This window comes from Cetorhinus maximus, chromosome 27 (assembly GCF_964194155.1).
Source record: "Cetorhinus maximus chromosome 27, sCetMax3.hap1.1, whole genome shotgun sequence".
Lineage (NCBI taxonomy): Eukaryota > Metazoa > Chordata > Chondrichthyes > Lamniformes > Cetorhinidae > Cetorhinus > Cetorhinus maximus.
In genome coordinates this window covers 7,352,385-7,376,306 of record NC_135905.1, presented here as the reverse complement: position 1 = coordinate 7,376,306, position 23,922 = coordinate 7,352,385, and the positions used below count along the sequence as shown (strand labels likewise).

Genomic DNA, 23,922 nt, shown 5'->3' with positions numbered 1-23,922 from the left:
GGCTCCATGTGGCTGTGATTTGGGTCCATTGGGGGCTCCATGTGGCTGTGATTTGGGTCCATTGGGGACTCCATGTGGCTGTGATTTGGGTCCATTGGGGGCTCCATGTGGCTGTGATTTAGGTCCATTGGGCTCCATGTGGCTGTGATTTGGGTCCATTGGGCTCCATGTGGCTGTGATTTAGGTCCATTGGGCTCCATGTGGCTGTGATTTGGGTCCATTGGGCTCCATGTGGTTGTGATTTGAGTCCATTGGGGGCTCCATGTGGCTGTGATTTGGGTCCATTGGGCTCCATGTGGCTGTGATTTAGGTCCATTGGGCTCCATGTGGCTGTGATTTGGGTCCATTGGGCTCCATGTGGCTGTGATTTGGGTCCATTGGGCTCCATGTGGTTGTGATTTGGCTCCATTGGGGGCTCCTTGTGGTTGTGATTTGAGTCCATTGGGGGCTCCATGTGGCTGTGATTTGGGTCCATTGGGGGCTCCATGTGGCTGTGATTTGGGTCCATTGGGGGCTTCATGTGGCTGTGATTTGGGTCTATTGGGGGCTCCATGTGGCTGTGATTTGGGTCCATTGGGGGCTCCATGTGGCTGTGATTTGGGTCTATTGGGGGCTTCATGTGGCTGTGATTTAGGTCCATTGGGCTCCATGTGGCTGTGATTTGGGTCCATTGGGGGCTCCATGTGGCTGTGATTTGGGTCCATTGGGGGCTCCATGTGGCTGTGATTTGGGTCTATTGGGGGCTTCATGATTTGGGGGAGGTGATGGGGGGCGGGGCCTGCCCAGGTCACGTGCTCATTGTTGTTGGAGATGAGCGGCAACATCCGGGCCCCGGCACGCGGGCCGTCCCGCCTCCTCCACCTCAGCGCCGCTCCCCATTGGCTGGCACTGGCGCTGACGTTCCAGACGGAATGTTCCCTGCGCTCTGATAGGTCGGCTGAGCCGTCCGTTATGCCGCCGTCACAAAGTTTGTCCCCAACCCCCCCCCGCCCGCCCGCCCTCCCTCCCCAGCCTGCCGGCAGCAGGGTTGGTTTCAGCGGCAGCGGGAGGGGCGCTTGAGTGAGAAGCCGAGCCCAAGGATGTGAGGGAGCGGCGGGCGATGGAGCCCGGTGAGTGAGGGGACGGTCACATCGATACTGATCCCCCTGGGGGAGGGGAATGTATGTGTCTCACTGATATTGATCCCCCCCTGGGGGAGGGGAGGGTGTGTGTCTCACTGATATTGATCCCTCCCTGGGGGAGGGGAGTGTGTGTGTCTCACTGATACTGATCCCCCTGGGGGAGGGGAGGGTGTGTGTGTCTCACTGATACTGATCCCCCTGGGGGAGGGGAGGGTGTGTGTCTCACTGATACTGATCCCCCTGGGGGAGGGGAGTGTGTGTGTCTCACTGATACTGATCCCCCTGGGGGGAGGGGAGGGTGTGTGTCTCACTGATACTGATCCCCCTGGGGGATGGGAGGGTGTGTGTGTCTCACTGATACTGATCCCCCTGGGGGAGGGGAGGGTGTGTGTCTCACTGATACTGATCCCCCTGGGGGAGGGGAGAGTGTGTGTCTCACTGATACTGATCCCCCTGGGGGAGGGGAGTGTGTGTGTCTCACTGATACTGATCCCCCTGGGGGAGGGGAGGGTGTGTGTCTCACTGATACTGATCCCCCTGGGGGAGGGGAGGGTGTGTGTCTCACTGATACTGATCCCCCTGGGGGAGGGGAGAGTGTGTGTCTCACTGATACTGATCCCCCTGGGGTAGGGGAGGGTGTGTGTGTCTCACTGATACTGATCCCCCTGGGGGATGGGAGGGTGTGTGTGTCTCACTGATACTGATCCCCCTGGGGGGAGGGGAGGGTGTGTGTCTCACTGATACTGATCCCCCTGGGGGAGGGGAGAGTGTGTGTCTCACTGATACTGATCCCCCTGGGGGAGGGGAGTGTGTGTGTCTCACTGATACTGATCCCCCTGGGAGAGGGAAGGGTGTGTGTCTCACTGATACTGATACCGGAGCCAATGTTGGTCAGTGAGCATTGGGGTGATGGTGAACGGGACTTAGTGTGAGGTAGGATACAGGCATTATAGTTTTGGATGAGCTCAGTATTATGGTCAAAGATTGTGGGCCAACCAGGAGAGCACTGGAATTAACTAGTCAAGAGTAACAAAGGAATGGACGAGGGTTTCACAATCAACATCCTGGGGTTTAATACTGACCGGTAACTGAACTGGACCAGCCTTATAAATACTGTGGTTACAAGAGCAGGCTAGAGGCTGGGAATTCTGTAGCAAGTAACTCACCTACTGACTCCCCAAATTCTGTCCACCATGTATAAGGCACAAGTCAGGAGTGTGATGAAATACTCCCTACCTGCCTGGATGATTACAGCTCCAACAGCACTCGAGAAGATTGACACCATCCATGACAAAGCAGCCGCTTGATTGGCACCCCATTCACCACCTTCAACATTCACTCCTTTCATCACTGATGCACAGTGTCAGCGGTGTGCACCATCTCCAAGATGTGCTGCAGCAACTCAGCAAGGGTCCTTTGACAGGACCTTCCATACCCATGACCTTTATTACCTAGAAGGACAAGGACAGCAGATGCATGGGTACTGGTGTTCCCCTCCAAGCCCCACACTATCCTGACTTGAACTATATTGCCATTCCTTTACTGTTGTTGGGTCAAAATCCTGGAACTCCATCGCTAACAGCACTGTGGGTTTACCTACACCACATGGGGTTCAAGATGGCGGCTCACCACCACCTTCTCAAGGGCAATTAGAGATGGGCAATAAATGCCCATTAAAGAACAAATAAACACAGATGGGTTAGGCCACATTGGAGCTGGGTGATGTTACTGAGGTTGAATAGGTGGTCTTTGTGATGGCACAAATATGTGGGCAGAAGCTCCTCTGGGGGTCAAATATGACACAAAAGATGCAAATGGCCTGATTGAGCCGCAGGCAGCAGCCAGGGAGAGGGATGAAGTCTCTGGCTAGGGAACATGGTTTGTGGTGAGGTCCGACGATAATGGCTTCACTCTTTTTTTGACTATTTAATTGGAAATTTCTGCTCATCCAGTACATGGATAAACAGTGTGACAGATGTAGGTGAGTGGAGCAGGTCACTTGGAGCTGGCTGTCATCCGTGTACCTGTGGAATCTGAGGTGGTGTTTTTGGATGATGTTGCTGAAAGGGCAGCATGTAGTTGAGAATTAGTGGGCCATGGATAGATCCTTGGTGATCACCAGAAAGAGGAGTGGGTTTAATTCCAGCTGAGTATCTGGCTGCAACCGGATAGCTGAGTGGAACCAGGCAGGTATGTCTCTCTCACTGACAGTGCTCCTGGTTTCAGTGTGTGTGTGTCAATCCCACACTGAATGTGCTCCGTGTGTGTGTGTGTTTGTCTCTCTCTCTCTCTCTCTCTCACAAACTGACTGTGGCCCCAGTTTCAGGGTGTGTGTGTGTGTGTGTGTCTCGTGCACTTGACAATACTCCTGGTTGTGTTGGTGTGTGTCTCACATACTGACAGTGCTCCCGGTTTCTGTTTTTGTGTGTACTTCACACTGACCGTGCTCCTGGTTTCGGGGTGTGCGCCTCACCCACTGACCATGCTGCCGGTTTTGGTGTGTGCGCCTCACCCACTGACCATGCTGCCGGTTTTGGTGTGTGCGCCTCACCCACTGACCGTGCTGCCGGTTTTGGTGTGTGCGCCTCACCCACTGACCATGCTGCCAGTTTTGGTGTGTGCGCCTCACCCACTGACCGTGCTGCCGGTTTCGGGGTGTGCGCCTCACCCACTGACCGTGCTGCCGGTTTCGGCGTGTGCGCCTCACCCACTGACCGTGCTGCCGGTTTTGGTGTGTGCGCCTCACCCACTGACCGTGCTGCCGGTTTTGGTGTGTGCGCCTCACCCACTGACCGTGCTGCCGGTTTCGGCGTGTGCGCCTCACCCACTGACCGTGCTGCCGGTTTCGGCGTGTGCGCCTCACCCACTGACCGTGCTGCCGGTTTCGGCGTGTGCGCCTCACCCACTGACCGTGCTGCCGGTTTTGGTGTGTGCGCCTCACCCACTGACCGTGCTGCCGGTTTCGGCGTGTGCGCCTCACCCACTGACCGTGCTGCCGGTTTCGGCGTGTGCGCCTCACCCACTGACCGTGCTGCCGGTTTCGGCGTGTGCGCCTCACCCACTGACCGTGCTGCCGGTTTCGGTGTGTGCGCCTCTCACACTGACCGTGCTGCCGGTTTTGGTGTGTGCGCCTCACCCACTGACCGCGCTGCCGGTTTCGGTGTGTGTGCCTCACCCACTGACCGCGCTGCCGGTTTCGGTGTGTGTGCCTCACCCACTGACCGCGCTGCCGGTTTCGGTGTGTGTGCCTCACCCACTGACCGCGCTGCCGGTTTCGGTGTGTGTGCCTCACCCACTGACCGCGCTCCCGGCTTCAGCGTGTGTGTCTCACACTGTGCTCCCGACCTCGGTGTGTGTGTCTCACACTGACAGTGCTCTTGGTTTCAGTGTGTCTTGTACACTGACAGTGCTCCCAGTTTCAGCGTGTTCGTGTGTGTGTGTCTCATGCTCACAGTGCGCTTGGCTTCAGCGTGTGTGTGTGCAGGTGTCTCTCAGTGTCAATGATCCCAGTTTCAGTGTGTGTGTCTGTGTGTCACATTGACGGTGCTCCATGTTTCAGTGTGTGTGCGTCTGTGTGTCTCTCTGACTGTGCTCCGGGTTTTTGTGTGTGTGTGTCTCACTGACTGTGCTCCGGGTTTCTGTGTGTGTGTGTCTCGAACTGACTTTGCTCCCGGTTTCATTGTGTGTGTGTGTGTGTGTCTCTCTTATTGACAGCGCTCCCGGTTTCAGGGTGTGTGTGTCCTTCCTATTGACAGTGCTCCTGCTTTAGCCTCTGTATGTGTGCCACACACTTGACAGTGCTCCTGGTTTGTGTGTGTCTCACACTGACAGTCCTCCTGGTGTCTGTGTGTGTGTCTGTGTCACTCTCACGCTGACAGTGCTGCCTTTTTCTTTGTGTGTGCGTCCGTGTGTGTGTTGAGTTATTTAAAAATCCCAGAGGGAAAACTTTAAACAACTGTCATAACCTATAATTTTAAGTGTTATCATAGAGATGCGACTTTAATTTCAGGAATCAGACCACCAGATTTAACCAGGCATAGCATTTTCATCTTACAAATTCAAAATGAAGTTCCTTTCATTTTGGTTCCTTGCAGACACAGTGGTAGGCTGACAGCTTTCTTTTGATCTCACATTGCCTCTGCCCTGCATACACAAAATTGCTGAAGTTATATCTAGCACCGCTCGTTGAATGTAAATTCTCATAGTATCACCAGCCTCTTTGAACTCACCTTTTACAATAAAACCCTTCTCATAGTACCAATTTTATTAGCAATATAAACAAATTGCTTGATATCTGCTAGCTAGGTGGTAGTTTTCACCCCACTTCTTGAATAGTCTCTTCAAAAAATGCAAATGCACGCTATCTCTCTCACATATAAAAACTGGTACACATCAAAGCACCCAGACTAGCTGGCTTTAATCCAATTAAGACACACCCACAGACGAAACCTCTATTTTAAAAGAAAAATATTTTCCGTATGCATCCTCAAACAGATTTTCTCTTTGAGCAATATGTATGATACGTAGATTGAATGGTTATAATAATAGACTCCATCTCAAAAGTCTTGCATTTTTGTCTTGAAATTTGTCCAAAAACTTCTAAGCATTATAGTCTGTATAAACAATTGTTTCTGATGAATTTTTTGTAACATAAATTTCAAAATGCTGCAATGCTAACACCAAGTTCAAAGTCTATCTAGTGACTTCTGCCACTCCTGTGACCATTGAAACTACTTGTTTTTTTAATACTTGAGTCAGTGGAGCAACCACTTGGCTGAAATTTGGTACAAATTTCCAGTAAAACCCACTCATGCGCAGGAATCTCAAAATTTCTCATCCTGTTGTAGGCACTGGGAAATCCACGCTAGCCTTGACTTTCGCATCTCTCAGAACCACCTTACCATGTCCAATGGTATGGCTTAGACATGTAACTTAAGCTTTTGCAAATTCATGTTTAATCAAGTTCATTAGCTTCTTGTAGTCGAGTAAATAATTATTCCAGATGCTGTAAATGCTCCTCCCACGTCTGACTGAAAACAACTAGATCATCAATATAAACCGCACAATTGCTTAGACCCGGTGCATTCTTCGTACCAAATGGCATGACTTTAAACTGATATAGTCCACTTGGTGTTACAAAAGCTGATATCTCCTTTGCTCTCTCCGACAACGGTACCTGCCAATATGAAAAACAGGTTCTGCAGAATTTGACCAAACCCTTATGCAATCCTGGCCAAAAAAAACCTCTATCTTTTCCTGTGTTTTCCTAATTCCTAAATGTCCCCCTATTGGAATTTCATGAGCAATCCTCAGAATCTCATTTCTGCACCCTAATGGGGTAACAATCTGATGCATCTCCCTCCAGCTTTCATTTGCTGAGACATGATCCGACTTCCATTTTCTCATCCAAATACCTTCCCGAAAATAATAACATACTGGAATACATTTTACTTTGGTTTTTGAATAAGCTTTCTTATATAACTGTTCTAATTGCAAATCATATTTCTGTAACTCCACTAACCCCTTTGAGTTAAACATTTCAACCGAATTGCCCTGCATTCCTTCCTCCTGAACAGTGTTATCAAGCACAGTGCCAGCTAATTGGATTTCGACACCACCTTCTTGTCTTTGAACTGCCTGCTTATCTTGTTTGCGTTGCTCTTCCCTATGGGCCTTTGATCTCATTATAACACAATCAGGAAACAATCCAGGATGTTCCTTCTGTAACACCTCTGTTGAAAACACTTCTACAGGCTGCTCAGCTACCACAGGCATCACCTGCATTTGCAATCCAGTGATATTGTTACCCAGAATAAATTGAACCCTTGAAATGGGCAATTTTTCCATCACTCCAATTATAACTTCACCTGTCTTCCACTTGCTCTTTAAATTTGCCTTCCACAACTAAAAAGATTTCGCATCTCCATGAATCCCACTTGTTATTACCTTCTCCTGCAACACTCCCTTTGAAGAACAAATATCACTATCAACATTAAGGATTGACTAGCCTCTGTCTCTTATACATAAATATATATATACATAACTTTTAACAAATTCCCAAACTAACCTCCATTAAGGTAACAGCAACCCATACACTTAACCAGACACCAGGCATAGCATTTTCACCTTACAAAATCAAAATGAAGTTCCTTTCACTTTGGTTCCTTGCAGACACAGTGGTAGGCTGACAGCTGCCTTTTGATCTCACATTGCCTCTGCCCTGCATACACAAAATTGCTGAAGTTATATCTAGCACCGCTCGTTGAATGTAAATTCTTATAGTATCACCAGCCTCTTTGAACTCCACCTTTTACAATAGAACCCCTTTCATTGTACCAGTTTTATTAGCAATATAAACATATTGCTTGGTACCTGCTCGCTGGATGGCAGTTTTCACCCCACTTCTTGAATGCTCTATTCAAAAAAATGCAAATGCACGCTATCTTTCTTACATATGAAAACTAATACATATCAAAGCACCCGGTCTAGCTGGCTTTATTCTAGTTAAGACACACCCACAGACTAAACCTCTGTTTCAAAAGAAAAATATTTTCCAATAATATTATATACATTAATAGCTTCTTTACTCTGTGTGTGTGTGTGTGTGTGTGTGTGTGTGTGTGTGTGTGTGTCTCACACTGACAGTGCTCCGAGTTTCAGTATGTGTGTGTCTCACACTGACAGTGCTCCCGGTTTCAGTGCATTTGTGTGTCTCTCACACTGACAGTGCTCCCAATTTCAGTATGTGTATGTGTGTATGTCTCACACACTGACAGTGCTCCCGGTTTCAGTGCCTTTGTGTGTCACTCACGCTGACAGCGCTCCCGGTTTCACAGTGTGTGTCTCACACTGACAGCGCTCCCGGTTTCACAGTGTGTCTCTCACACTGACAGTGCTCCGAGTTTCAGTGTGTGTGTGTCTCACACTGAAGTGCTCCGAGTTTCAGTGTGTGTGTGTGTGTGTGTGTCTCACACTGACAGTGCTCCGAGTTTCGGTGTGTGTGTGTGTGTCTCACACTGACAGTGCTCCGAGTTTCGGTGTGTGTGTGTGTGTCTCACACTGACAGTGCTCCGAGTTTCAGTGTGCGTGTGTCTCTCACACTGACAGTGCTCCGAGTTTCAGTGTGTCTCTCTCACACTGACAGTGCTCCGAGTTTCAGTGCGCGTGTGTCTCTCACACTGACAGTGCTCCGAGTTTCAGTGCGCGTGTGTCTCTCACACTGACAGTGCTCCGAGTTTCAGTGCGTGTGTGTCTCACACTGACAGTGCTCCGAGTTTCAGTGCGTGTGTGTCTCTCACGTTGTCAGTGCTCCAGGTTTCACTGTGTGTGTCTCACACTGACAGTCCTCCCAGCTTCACTGTGTGTGTCTCACATTGGCACTGTGCTGGGTTTCAGTGTGTGTGTGTATCTCTCACAATGACAATGCCGCCTGTTTCTGTGTGTGTGTGTGTGTGTGTGTGTGTGTGTGTGTCTCTCTCTCTCTCTCTCTCTCACACACACACTAGGTGCTCCCGGTTTCAACACGTGTTTGTGTCTCTCATATTGACATTTCTCCTGGTTTCAGCGTGTTTGTGTCTCACACTGGCAGTGCTCCCGGTTTCAGCATGTGTGTGTGTGTGTCTCTCTCACACTGACAGTGCTCCCAGTTTCCGCGTGTGTGTGTGTGTGTGTGCCTAGCACTGACAGTGCTCCCGGTTTCAGCGTGTGTGTGTGTGTGTGTGTGTGTGTGTCTCTCACACTGACAGTGCTCCCAGTTTCCGTGTGTGTGTGCCTGGTACTGACAGTGTTCCCGTTTTCAGTGTTTATGTGTGTCTCACACTGACGGTGCTCCTGGTTTCAGTGTTTATGTGTGTCTCACACTGACGGTGCTCCTGGTTTCAGTGTTTATGTGTGTCTCACACTGACGGTGCTCCTGGTTTCAGTGTTTATGTGTGTCTCACACTGACGGTGCTCCTGGTTTCAGTGTTTGTGTGTCTCACACTGACGGTGCTCCCGGTTTCAGTGTTTATGTGTGTCTCACACTGACGGTGCTCCTGGTTTCAGTGTTTATGTGTGTCTCACACTGACGGTGCTCCTGGTTTCAGTGTTTATGTGTGTCTCACGCTGACGGTGCTCCTGGTTTCAGTGTTTATGTGTGTCTCACACTGACAGTGCTCCCGGTTTCAGCGTGTGTGTGTGTTTCTCGCAGTGACACTTTTCCCGGTTCCTGTGTATGCATGTCTTGCGGTCCTGGCAGCTCTCGGTTCAAGTCTGGGGAGCGAGCTTGTCAAAAAAATTGCTATTGGTTATGTCTCCCATTTGATTTTGGATTTAGCAGTATTGTTCTTTTGATTACTAGCGCTGCTAGCGAAATGTATCTCACTTATACTTTGCTCAATAAGTGTGTGTTTAATTGCGATTGTGCCAAAGAGCCTTTGTAAGTATAAATTTGCTTCTGTAATACATTGCTGTTACACATTGACTTCAATTCTGCAGAATGGAATTAATAGACAAGTATAGTTTTATTTTCAACTTAATATTTGAGAATTTGAATGTTGTCACATTTGATTATTAGTAATTTGGTCTGTTGCATTTGTCTGAGAATTGTGCATAGTAACTCAGGAATGGCGATTAATGTTCACAATAAATAATTGTGTTCTTGTTTCTTTCTTTTGCCACCAGACCGAGTGCTTGGTCATGATCATCATTAGCCAGCCTCGACTGCTGTTTAAATGTGATTTCGGTCTGCAGCTGTCGTGGGAACAACTTTCATCATAAGCTGCCCTTTGAAGTTTCTTGATGAGTTAAAATGGAAAACAAAAAGGAACCTCCCTTCTTTAATGAGGACAATTCTGGGCCGTTAAGCTATAAACTCCCGTTTTATGAGACAATGGAACTTTTCATTGAAACGCTCACAGGAACTTGTTTTGAACTCCGAGTGTCTCCTTTCGAGACGGTGATTTCTGTGAAGGCCAAAATTCAAAGACTAGAAGGTACAGGTGACTTTTTTTGTCCCCCCCCCCCCCCCATTAATTTGATCAAATGCTCTTGGTTTGAATTTGTGTATCTGGCAGGTTGCATTTTTGCAGACCTTTCCTAAGAAAGATTTGCACCAGTTTATTTCTCGTTCAAGACTGGATAATGCCTTAGAATTGATGTTTTGTGAATCTTTGGTCATTTGGTAATGGCTAGGTAGGTGATAAATCTCCACACACACAGGTTTTGTTACAAACACAGGGGAGACAAAAAGAGAAAAACCTCGGTCAGTAAGTGAAAAATACTCTGGAGAAATTCCTCTTTGACCTCAGACAATCGAAACCATTTCAGGACATCACAAAGACCAAATCAATGTAGACCCTTGCCTCCCCAGGGCCTGATGGCCTTCATCATCGGGTCATAAAAGAGGTACCTGCAGAGGTATTGGATGTGCTGGCTGTGTTTTTCCAAAATTCCCTAGATTCTGGAACAGTCCCGGCAGATTTGAGGTTAGCAAATGTAACACCGATATTCAAGATAGAAGAGAGAGAGAACATAGGGGAACTACAGGCCAGTTAGTCTGACATTAGTCACCAGGAACGTGCTGGAATCTATTTTTAAGGAAGTTTTAACAATGCACTTAGGAAAGCATCATATGATTAGAACAAGTCAACATGGTTTTACGAAAGGGAAATCCTGTTTGACAAATTTATTAGTTTTTTGAGGAAGTAACTAGTAAGGTTGGTAAAGGAGAATCAGCAGATGTAGTATACCTGATTTCTGAAAGGCATTCGATAAGGTGTCACACAGGAGGTTAATACACAGAATAAGGGCTCATGTAGTTGGCAGGGTTCAAAATAAATGGGGGCAGCGGGCGAATTTGCCTTCAAGCCCCCTAAAAGCCCGTGAAAAATCAATGATGGGAGTGACAAATGAGAAAAAGCCGCCCTCATATATGGGAGAGACAGAATCTGTGAGGAGCTGCTCATCTAATCACGGATTCTGGCTCTCCCATGCTCATTACTCCAGCTTCTTCAATTGCAGGTTCTCTCCCTCTTGCTCTTCTTGTTCCTTAAGAGACTGAATTGGAGGAGCAGTGAGGGAGAGAGGGAACCTTTGATTGGAGAAGCTGGAGCAGTTATTCTGGTAGGTCGCACCAATCACTTTGAGAGGATCATAAGACATAGGAGCAGAAATTAGGCCATTCGGCCCATCGAGTCTGCTCCACCATTCAATCATGGCTGATAAGTTTCTGATAAATAAAGGAGGCTGTTTTGAAGGGAGTAGGAAATGGCTCTGCCCACCAAAGCCTGGACCAAGGCCCTCAAAATGCAGACCCCCAAACCCTTATTTGGATACCCAAAACATGGACGCTAATCTCCTAAACCCCCATTAGGGACAAGCAAAACTCAAGACACATCTGAAATACGAATGTGGATCATGTTAAAACCTGGACCCAAAACCCACAAAATCTAGACTCTGAGCCTACAAAATATACACCTGGATTCTCCACAACCTGGAGATGGACCATTCGATACCTGGAACCCCCAAAATCCAGATTTGGAGCACAGAAAACCCCAGACTTGTATCATAGAATGATACAGGAGGCCAGTTTGCTCATTGCATCTATGCCAGATCATGTGGAGAGGAAGTCCCATTTTCTCACTCAGGCTGCCCTCCCATCTTATTGCAAGGCGCAACTGCTTTGCTAAATGAGAGAGATACAGAACAGCCCTAGCAGCTCAAAACTGTGTATCCATGAGGCACTCTGGGCCATCAGCAGCAGCAGAATTGTATTTCATCACAATCCGTAACCTCATGGTCCAGCATATTGCTCAGCCTGCGGTTACCATCAAGCCAGGGCATCAACCCTGATTCAATGAGGAGTGTAAGAGAGCATGCCAGAAGCATCACCAGGTGTACCTAAAAGAGGTGCTAATCTCATGAAGCTATAACACCGGTCTCTATGCATGCCAGACAACAGAAGCAGCTTGCTACAGACAGAGCTAAGCAATCCCATAACCAATGGATCAGATCAAAGTGCTGCAATCCTGCCATATCCAGCTGTAAATTGTGGTGGATAATTAAACAGCTGAAGGGAGGAGGAGGCTCTGTGAAAATCACTGGCTTGTAAGTGCAAAAGACAAAGCTGTAATGCCCACAGCCATCTTCAGCTAGAAGTGCTGAGTGGATGATCCTTCCTAAGACCCTTACCATCACATATGCCAGTCTTTAGCCAGTTTAATTCCACGTGATATCAAGACCAGTGAAGTGCAGTGAGTACAGGAAAGTCTGAGTCCCAACAACACTCCAGCTCCAGTACTGAAGACTTGTGCTCCAGAACCAGCCACATCTCTCGCCAAGCTGATCCAGTACAGCTGCAAGACTGGCATCCACTCTACAAAAATCGAAAATTCTCCGGTTTATCCTGTCTACAAAAAGCAAATCCAATCACTGTCCCATCAGCCAACACTCAATCAATGTACCCTGTAAATTTTCTTTGTGCTGGATGGGCTGCAAACTCTTCTGAACGCTACTTTTTTGTCCATGGCCAGTTTACATTTTCAAAGGAGTTATTGCATTATGCTGGAAATTTTGAACAGCCTGCCTTTTTCATTGCGTGGTACTTTCCAGATTTCTGTGTGGTTGATGCTCTCAAACATCAGCAAAGTGATGGAAACTGTCACTGACAGTGCTAACAAGCAGTATTTTCTCACCAGTACCCTGTTGACTGCTCAGTGCATATTACTTTGCTGCAGACCTCATTATTACTTTGGTCCAAACATGGACGAAGGAGCTGAATTCTGAGCTGAATGTGACTGCGTTTGACCTCGAACCAACATTTGACCACCTGTGGCACCATGTAATCCTAATATACGTGAAGTCAATGAAAATCATGGGTTAAGTTTTCCATTGGCTGGGGTCATATCTAGCACATAGGAAGATGGTTGTTAGAGATCAAAGATCTCAGCTATAGGACATCACTGCAGGAGTTCCTCAGGCAGTGTCGTAGGCTGCTTCATCAATGACTTTTTTTCTCCATCATAAGGTTCGAAATGAGGCTGATGCTGCTTGCACAATGTTCAGTTCCATTCCCAGTTCTCAGATAATGAAGCAGTTTGTGCCTGCTTCACTCAAGTTTGGGCTGGTAAATGGCAAGGAGCACTCTCGCTACACAAGTGTCAGGCAATGAGTATCCTCAGCAAGAGAGCAAGAGAGGGTCTAGCCTCCCCTTTACATCCAGTGCCATCACCATTCTTCAGCACACCTCCCAAACTCGCAGCCTTTATCACCGAGAAGGAGAAGGGCAGCAGGCACATAGACCACGACCTTCAGGTTCCCATCCAAGTCACACACCATCCTGACTTGGAATAATATTAGCTGTTTCTTCATCGTTGCTGGGTCCAAATGCTGGAACTCCCTACCCAACAGAGAGACAATATAAAATAAAGGATGCAATTCTAAAGAGGTTATGGTATACATGTGCACAAATCACTGAAGGCGACAGGGCAGGTTGAGAGAGTGATTAATAAAGCATCTGGAAACCTGAGCTTTATAAATAGGGGCATGGAGTACAAAAGCAAGAAAGCTATGTTAAACCTGTGTAAAACACTGGTTTGGACCCATTGTGTTCAGTTCTGGGCACCACGCCACAGGAAGGATGTGAAGGCATTAGAATAGTACAGGAAAGATAGACAAGAATAGCTCCAGGGATGAGGGACTTCAGTTATGTAGATAAATTGGAGAACCTGAGACTGGTCTCCTTGGAGAAGAGAAGGTTCAGAGTGTTAATAGTATGTTAATCATATGAAGGTTAAGAATACACAGGTGAAGAGCATTGAATGATCAAGTATCTTGAGCACATATGAAGAGAGACTTCTGAGACAATTGGTGTTGGTTAGGGTGGCAGACGTGTAATATCGCATTCTGTAAATAAATCTAGTATTAAGTAAATGATTGGCATCTGGTTCCCTACTTCACCATCTGGCTTCCAAATGAATTAACAGAGAGGAGATTTGAAGGTATTCCAAATTGTGAGGGGTCTGGATGGAGTAGATAAGGAGAAACTGTTCCCACTGGTGGAAGCATTGAGAACCAGAGGGACAAGATTGAAGGTGATTGGCAAAAGAAGCAATAGCGACATGAGGAAAAACTTTTGTATGCAGCAAGTGGATAGGATGTGGAATGCACTGCCTGATAGGGTGGTGGAGGCAGGGTAAATCAAGGGATTGAAAAGGGAATTGCAGGGTTCATAATACATGGGGACAGTGGACAAATTTGCCCTTAAAATCAAAGATGGGTATGAAAAATGCAAAATATTGAAAGAAAGGTAGTCCTCCCCTGGGGGAGGTGATGGCGTAGTGGTATTGTCGCTGGACTAGTAATCCAGAGACCCAGGGTAATGCTCCGGGTTCGAACCTGGCCACGGCAGATGGTGGAATTTGAATTCTATAAAAATCTGGAATTAAAAGTCGAATGATGACCATGAAACCATTGTCGATTATTGTAAAAGCCCATCTGGCTCTCTGATGCCCTTCAGGGAAGGAAATCTGCTGTCCTTACCTGGTTTGGCCTACATGCGACTCCAGACTCACAGCAATGTGGTTGACTCTTAAATGTCCTCTGAACAAGGGCAGTTAGGGATGGGCAACAAATGCCAGTGACGCCCACATCCCATGAACGAATTAAAAAAAAACGTTGTGTTGTTTCCTCTTTGCGCTCTCACAGCCGGGTGGCTGTACTGTTATGCTGCATCTTTATGCATTGCCCTCCTCCCTCCCAGCCTGGGCTGTTTTTTTTTTTGGCTTGTGTTATTTTAATTTCTGGTTTGTTGCTGGAGCTTTGTTAATTTCATCTGTAACTTAAATTAGCCTTCAACCAAAATGCTGTTTCCCTGCACCACCCCCCATGACAATGCAAATGGAGAGAGAGCGCACTCTTTGCAATTTTAAATACAATTGTGCGTGGGGTTTTCTCATTCTTTCCAGGATTGCCAGCAAAGTACTGGTCTGTAAATATGATTGATTGCAAGCGTCTGTTTGCTTTTGGGGGCAACGATTTGAAAAAAAAAAATTTTCAAAAAGGTATATCGATAGCAGATGGGAAAGCAAGCAGAGTGAGACTGAGAGCACAGGTCTGGCTAAAAGAATTGTAGTTCGTGGTTCAGAATACCCGAAAACCTGACTTATTTAGGATTACGTAGGCGAATTTTTAATGGTGTGATGAGTCACAGTTACCACCAAACAACCCATCTGGCACTGAAAATTTATATTTAAAAGTATCCAGTCTCACTCCTTCGGATTTTAATTATTGGTGGACATGTAAAAAGAAATTAAAATTATTTTAACTTTCCTGAGGTCTTTTATATCTTCTCTTTCTGTACGTGATTTTTACATTGAATTATATGTTTCAGTTTGCGCTTTCTGGCTTAGATTGTGTCTCCTTAGTGAGGATTCTTCACTCTGGTTAAGACACACTTGCTGCTTGCCCTGCTCACACAGGCCACAGATCTCCAGAAGTGGGTGATACGCTGGATCGTGCAATGACGTGTCCAATGTCTTGCAAAAGGCCACAAAATCTGTGCGTCTCTGGAACCAGAACAAATGGTGGGTGCTGTTGGATGGCCACTACCCACAAAACCTGCGCCATAGCCTTTGCAACCTAGTGTCCTGTTTTCATCATTTATGGCTCACTCAATATTTGCAAACTTACATGCATTTCAAGCACAGCTTAATTATCGTTTGCGTTCCCGAAGAATTAATTTGCATTTTACGGCAGAGGTTTCTATCTAGCTGTGTGTCTATTGTAAGGACAGTAGTCTATAGTCAGGTTTTTAAAAGATTTAATTCTCGGGCTGTGGGCATTGCTGCCAGCGCTGGCATTTACTGCCCATCCCTGATTACCCATTAGAAGGTGGTAGTAAGCTGCTGCTTTGAACCATGTGGTGAAGCTGCTTCCACAGTGTGGTTAGGTAGGGAGTTCCAGGGCTTTGAATGAGTGGTGATGAGGAAATGGTAACATATGTCCAAGTCAGGATGCAGTGTGACTTGGAGGTGGGGGTGTTCCCGTGCACTTGTTCTCCTTGCCCTTCTAGGTGGTGGAAGTTGCAGGTTTTGGAGGTACTGTTGAAGAAGCCTTAATGAGTTTGTGCAGTATATCCTATGGGTAGTAGTGCACACTGCAGCCACAGTATGCTGGTGATTGTGGGAGTTTATGTTTGAAGTGGTGGATGGGCTGCATGCAGATCAAGCGCTTTGTCCTGGATGGTCTTGAGCTCCTTGAACATTGTTGCAGCTGTATCCATGCAAGTATGTAAAGGTTATTCGGTCGCACTCCTGATTTGTGCCTTGTAGGTGTTGGAGAGGCTTTGAGTGATTGATTGCTACAAAGTACCCAGCCTCTAACCTTTTCTTGTTGCCACAGAATTTGTGGTTGCACCAGTTTGGTTTCTGGTCAATGGTAACCCCCAAGGTGTTGATCGTGGATAATTCAGTGATGGTGCTGCTATTGGATGTCAAGGTGGTTGGTTAGTGGTTGGATTCTCGTTAGAGATGACCATTGCCAGGCACTTGTATGGCACAAATGTTACATGCCTATTAGCCCAAACCTTGATGTTGTCCAGTTCTTGTTGTATGTGGGCATGGACTGCTTCAGTGTCTGAAGGGTAGCAAATGGAGCTGATTCATAAGGAAAAGCCCACTTTTGACCTTATGATGGAAGGAAGGTCATTGAAGCAAATTAATGTTCTTAAACCTAGGACACTGTTCGGAGGAACTCCTGCAATCTAAGATGATTATCCTTCAACAAATTGAAAAGTTTGTTTTCCCCCAATCCCCATTGGCTCCAGTTTTCCTAGGGTCCCTTGATACCACACTTGGTCAAATGCTATCTTGATGCCAATGGTGATCACTGTGGCTTCATTTCTGGGATTCAAATCTTCTGTCCATGTTCATATCAAGGCTTTAACCCTGTCTGGAGCTGAGTGCCCTTGGTGAAACCAAAACTGAGCGTCAGCATGCAGGTTATTAGAAATATCAACATTTTCCAGTGTTGTAGCTGTACTGGAACAACTTGAGTAGAGATGCGCAAGTTCTGGAGTACAGGTCTTCAGTACTTCAACCATGATGGTTTTGGGACCTGAGCCTTTGTTGTGTCCAGTGTTTCTTCATATCTTGCAGTGTGAATCAAATTGAATGAAGACTGGCATCTGTGACGGTGGTATCCAAGAAGGATCATCCACTCGATGTTTTTGGCTGAAGGTGGTTGCAAACACTTCAGCTGCCTTGTCTTTTGCACTCAAATGATCAATTTGCACTCATCGTTGAAGTTGAGGAGCACAAGAAATAGGAGCAAGACTAGACCATCTGTCCTGTTGAGCCTGCTCCACCATTTGATACAATCTTGGCTGATCTTGGGCTTCAACTCCATTTTCTTGCCTGGTCTCCAGTGGGCATCCTTAAATGTTCACCACCCTTCATGACTGGGTGCAGCAGGACTGCCGAGCTGATATGTTGGCTGTAGGATCGCATGGCTCTGTTTATAGTATACATATTGTCCTGAATTGTAGCTTCATTGAGTTAGCATCTTATTTTCAAATAAACCTGGTGCTGCTCCTGGCATGCTCTTCTACAGTGATGGAGGAATGAGGGATATGCTGGGCCATGAGGTATTTCCGCTGTTGCTGATGGCTCACAATACCTCGCGGTATGTAGTTTTGAACTGCTAGGCTTGTTTTGAGTCTATCCCAATTGGCATGGGGATGGTGCAGCAGGACACTATGAAATATGCCCTCATTGGCTGCACAAATATTCCTATCCTCAATGATGGAGGAGCCCAGCATAGCAGTGCCAAAGATAAAGCTGAAGCATTCACAACAATCTTCAGCCAGAAGTGCCTAGTGGATGATCCACCTTGGCCTCCTCCGGTGGTCCCCAGTATCCCAGTTGCCAGTCTTCAACCAATTCGATTCACTCCACGTGATATCAAGAAACGGCTGAAGGCACTGGATAGTGCAAAGGCTATGGGCCCTGACAATATTCCAGCAATAGTACTGAAGACTTGTGTTCCAGAACTTGCTGCGCACCTAACCAAGCTTTTCCAGTACAGCTACAACACTGGCACTTACCCAGCTATGTGGAAAATTGCCCAGGTATGTCCTGTAAACAAAAAGCAGGACAAATCCAACCCAGCCAATTACCACCCCATCAGTCTACTCTCGATCATCAGTAACGTAATGGAAGGGGTCATCAACAGTGCTTTCAAGCGGCACTTGCTTAGCAATAACCTCACTGGTGTCCAGTTTGGGTTCTGCCAGGGCTACTCAGCTCCTGACCTCATTACAGCCTTGGTTCAAACATGGACAAAAGAGCTGAACTCCTGAGGTAAGAGTGACTGCCCTTGACATCAAGGCAGCATTTGACCGAGTGTGGCATCAAGGAGCCCTAGCAAAACTGGAGTCAAAGGGAATCAGGGGAAAAACTCTCCTGGTTGGAGTCATATCTAGCACAAAGGAGGATGGTTGTGGTTGTTGGAGGTCAGTCATGTCAGCTCCAGGACATCACTGCAGGAGTTCCTCAGGGTAGTGTCCTAGGCCCAACCATCTTCAGCTGCTTCATCAATGGCCTTCCTTTCATCATAAGGTCAGAAGTGGGGATGTTGGCTGATGATTGTACAAATGTTCAGCACCATTCACGACGACTTAGATACTGAAACAGTCCACGTCCAAATGCAGCAAGACCTGGACAATATCCAAGCTTGGGCTGACAAGTGGAAAGTAACACAAGGAACGCCACACAACTGTCAGGCAATGACCACCTCCAACAAGAGAGAATCCAACCATCGCCCCTTGACATTCACTGGCATTATCATCACTGAATCCCTCCCTATCAACATCCTGGGGGTTACCATTGACCAGAAACTGAACTGGACTAGCCATATAGCTACTGTGGCTACAAGAGCAGGTCAGAGGTTAGGAATCATGCGACGAGTAACTCACCCCCTGACTCCCCAAAGCCTGCCCACCATCTACAAGGCACAAGTCAAGAGTGTGATGGAATACTCCCCACTTCCCTGGATGAGTGTAGCTCCAACAACACTGAAGAAGCTGGACACCGTCCAGGACAAAGCAGTCTGCTTGATTGGCACCACATCCACAAACATTCACTCCCTCCACCACCAATGCACAGTAGTAGCAGTGTGTACCATCTACAAGATGCACTGCAGGAATTCACCAAGGCTCCTTTGGCAGCACCTTCCAAACCCATGACTACCACCTAGAAGGACAAGGGCAGCAGATAGATGGGAACACCACTACCTGGAAGTTCCCCTCCAAGTCAGTCACCATCCTGACTTGGAAATATATCGCCGTTCCTTCGCTGTCGCTGGGTGAAAATCCTGGAACTCCCCCCCCGCCCCCCCAACCCCCAAACAGCACTGTGGGTGTACCTACACCACATGGACTGCAGCGGTCCAAAAAGCCAGCTTGCCACCACCTTCTCAAGGGCAACTAGGGATGGGCATTAAATGCTGGCCCAGCCAGTGAAGCCTACATCCCATGAATGAATAAAATAAAAACTGTGAAAACAGTACTTGGCCTCTGCAAGCATTGTGTAGTGGTCACTCTTGCCAACATCGTCATGGATAAACGCGGCAGGTAGATTGGCAAGAGTGAGGTCAAGCAGGTATTTGCTCATGTTGGTTCACTCACCGTTTGCTGCTGGCCCTGTCAGGCTGCTTTGTCCTTCATGACTTGACCAGTTCAGTTGGTAGGGGAACTACCATGGTGCTCTTGGTGATGGATACTGATGTCCCCCACTCATTACATTCTGTGCCCTTGGCACTTCTTCCATGTTCAACATAGAGGAGCACTGATTCATCAGCTGAAGGAATGTGGTAGGTGGTAATTGGCAGGAGGTGTTCTTGTTGTCATGTCCATAAGATTTGAAAGAGATCATAAACTGTTTAAATTAAACCTTACTTTCTGCTTATGTAAAAATTGACTTTGCTGGACCAAAACCATTTCTACAGTTCTGGAAATTTCCAACAGTAATTTTAAGATAAAGTTCATCCCTCATCATTTTGGAATCTCACATCTATCTTTGTGTGGACCCAATACAATCAATGAAACAAGGGAGCAGCAGACGGTCTGTCTCCCTAGCCTGAACCTAGAACAAAGAGAGAGCCACCGAAACTCGCTATACTTGCGGGGGTGCTAATAGCGTCATCTGTCTCCTCGGGTGAACAATGGATTTTGACCAGAGACACAGAAACTGGTTATTAACCTGTAATTGACTCATCATTGGGCAGCACCACATGATCTTGGCTCCTTTGGAAAATTTTAATGTTACATTCCTGGACCCCCAGGGCAGTCTGCTGTTAACATCCAGCCTGTCAACACCAAAGCAGGACTCCAGGCTGACAACAAAGCCTGCCTCAAGTCTAAACCTCTATTGGTTCTCTAGAAGATTCCTGACATCACTTGTAGAGCGGACCAAGTCTCAGTATACCAACCTTATCCTGCTGTGTCGTCACCAACTTTGAAGGAATTCAGCAACTCCCTGCTTTCAGCCAGCTGAACCCGCCTGAACTTTAACTCCTACGTGAAGGAACCCTCACTGGACCCTGGCATTCTGGACTCTAACATTCACGTGAATTAATATTCCTATCTTTGTTTATTTTTTGTTCCAAATTGTTCCCAGTTGTAAGACACTTTTCATTCTCCGTGTGTGTGTAATTGCGATGACCATCCCCTGGGTATGAATAAACAATACATCTGATTTAATGCTAAAGAGAGTTTGCTGCAAGTCAGTTTAAAATTGGCTTCACAAACAGAGGGTTTGGGGAAATACGTCGTCACAATCTATTTCAAAAATTAAAACACCTTTGCTTGCAGACAGATGGCGAGAAAAATAAAGGAGTTCAGTTTGCCTGTGCCCTGTCCATAACATTGTTCTTCTTTGAGCTGAAGCCACGAGACCGTAGAGCACCTGGAGTCAATGTTGAGAATTCCTGGAGTCACTCCCACTTGATTTGCATATCACTGTGCTGCCTCTTCTACCAGTGAAGAAAGGGGCACACCCAGGGATGGAGGAGGATGGGAGTTCGCTAGTGGCAATGATTCTGTGTGCTTGATCAGGCTGTTGTTCCCGACCTTGACACCAATCCCCAGATGTTAGTGAGGAAGACTTTACAAGGTCAACAGGGCCTGCCTCCATCATTTCCGATGTTGTGGTCACAGCTGTTTTAATGAATTAAATGAATTGTGAATATTTTACCTTGACATCTAATATACTTTGTATTTAATGGAATGTGTCTATTTTTCTGTAGGTATTCCCATAGTACAGCAACATCTGATCTGGAACAACCTGGAACTGGAGGATGAATACTGTTTACATGACTACAAGTAAGTTGAAGACATTTAAAAATAAAATACAACCTCTTTACCACCTCACCCCCATCCTATTCCAGGTTTCTCTCCAGCTGAACTCCCAACACAATAAGAAGTTTTTTTTATTATTACTAAAGCATTGTGAATGATTCACATTGTCGCAGCAGAGACCAAGATGAGCGAAACAATTTTGTCATTCCGCTGACCTTTTGTGCTCGGTTTCTGGCTCTGATTTGCATAATGTTACAGGAATCCGCGAGGTCTGTGGTGTAACAGCACAAACTATGCGTCTGTTCTGTGCTACATTTTTTTTTAGCAATGTCGAAGCAGCTCTGGGTTTAGGGCAGGGAGGTGGACTTTGTAAATTTTTACAGATGCTGCTTTAGACTTTTAAGTTTTTTTAATCAGGAGTATTGCAGCTGTCTTCAAAGAAACTACTGCATCAGAAGTCATTGTCAGTTTATCACAGTTTGCTCTCTTTTTTATTTGCAGTATATCAGAAGGTTGTACACTTAAACTGGTGCTCGCCATGAGAGGGGGACCTATAAATACCAGAAGGGGTAAGCAAAGAGTGCCAACCATCTGCACCTTAGAAGATAGAATTGTTCATTCCCTGTTGTTGCTTCATAGCTCTCTGGCTTTTCCGTCATTGAGCACAATGCAACCATGTATGGTGAACTTTCCCCAGCCTTCTGTTGATGTGACGACATTGTTGACTTGCAGGAAATATGTGGTTTTCACTCCTTTTCTTCTCCAGAGGGCCAGTTTTTACAGAGATGGGTGAGAGCTGTTGGAACTTGTTCAGCTGAGGTAGTTGAGTTCCAGTGATACACAGCTATGAGGTCAAATTTCCAATGCTTTGGACATTTAGTTACTCCCTTGTGTTAGTAGAGAATTGCTTCTCCATCCACCCATTGCAGGTCTGTTTGAATGGGCTGTTGTTGGGTGCACATATTGGTATGTAGTATTCTAAACTCTCCAAGCCTGCCTCCATAGGCTCCCATACCATTGAATATCTCCCACCCACTGTCTCTCTCGCCTCTGCCCTCTTGAGCCCATGCTCACTGTTATGAAGCTATTAATGTATATATTATTATTGGAATTTTTTTTTAAATAGAGCTTTAGTCTGTGGGTGTGTCTTAACTGGATTAAAGCCAGTTAGTCTAGGTGCTTTGATGTATACTACTTTTGAGATGTAAGAGAGGTAGAGTGCATTTACATTTTGTTGAATAGAGCAGTCAAGAAGGGGAGTGAAATCTGGCACCTAGCTAGCAGAGACCAAGCAATGTTTATATTACTAATAACATTGGTACTATGAAAAGGGTTTTATTGTTAGAAGAGGTGGAGTTCAAAGGGCCTGGTGATCAATGCGAATTTACATTCAATGAGATATGCAAAGTGTAACAGATAGCAGCTTCTTGTGTGCAGGGCAGAGGCAATGTAAGATCAAAGCCTGTAAGCCTACCACTGTCTGCAAAGGAACCGAAGTGAAAGGAACCTCATTTTGAATTTGTAAGATGAAAAGGCTTTGCCTGGTGTCTGCTTAAAGCCTATGGGTTGCTGTTGCCTGAGTGGAGATTAGTCTGGGAATTTGTTAAAAATTATGATAGTAGTAATTTGTAGCCATGTGTATATATTTAACTTGTGTAAACTAATAAATGTCTCATGTATTTTGATATCAAGCCTCTTGAGAACTGGTGGTCTGATTCCTGAATTTAGAGCTGCATTTCAAACATAACACTTAAAAATATAGTTTATGACAGTAGTCTAAAGTTTCCCTCTGGGATTTTTAAATAACTCGCTTTACCAACTGCTGGGTCATAACACTCGCCATTACTGCCTTTGAAAAGCCCTTGAAGACCTATGTCACCTGCCTGCTTTTGTTCCTGCTCACCCTTTTCTTCGTGCAACCTAACTGGCTATCCGCTGCATTGTCAAACACTGAGACCGTTGCTTTGTATATAATGAGTGCCGTAGAAATATAAACTATGAAATGTCTGGATGCAATTCATATTGAAACACACAACTACCATGCAAAATTGTTAATTACATTGATGTCATGTGATGACCTTGTGACATGATTGGCATTCAGCTGTTCTAACCATCTGAGACGTGAAGACGTACCAATTTGTGGGATTCGCTGTTGCAAGTAGTTGCTGCAGCTATCGTGGCCTGGGATAAGAACTTATAAAATGCAGTAAGTGGTAATTATGTTGCCCCAACATTATTTTGCTACGGCTAATGAATGCTATCATTGTTAGACACACCTAGTCCATGTTACCAAGGCTTGTGGGGGCATGAATGTTTACCTTTGCTATATACCTTTCGTTAATAGTAATAATGACTAGTGTCAGAGTCATCTCAGAGCCATTCCTGTGCCAAGGAAAGCTTTTTCATTGATGCTTATACCTAACATGTAGTTGGTTGAGTTAGTTATCTTTTAATACTAAACTTCAAAAA

The 23,922-nt window shown here is 46.2% G+C and overlaps 1 protein-coding gene across 2 annotated transcripts in view; it reads left to right on the top strand.

Moving 5' to 3' along the window:
* The first annotated feature begins 1,005 nt into the window (after window positions 1-1,005).
* Window positions 1,006-23,922, top strand: part of zfand4 (zinc finger, AN1-type domain 4) — a 44,750-nt gene continuing 21,833 nt past the window's right edge. For both annotated transcript variants that reach the window (XM_078530614.1, XM_078530613.1), the window contains exons 1-4: window positions 1,006-1,109; window positions 9,783-10,093; window positions 21,402-21,477; window positions 21,955-22,022. In XM_078530614.1, the coding sequence (XP_078386740.1) occupies window positions 9,910-10,093; window positions 21,402-21,477; window positions 21,955-22,022 (328 nt within the window). In that variant the 5' untranslated portion in view covers window positions 1,006-1,109; window positions 9,783-9,909. The remainder of the gene's footprint in view (window positions 1,110-9,782; window positions 10,094-21,401; window positions 21,478-21,954; window positions 22,023-23,922) is intronic.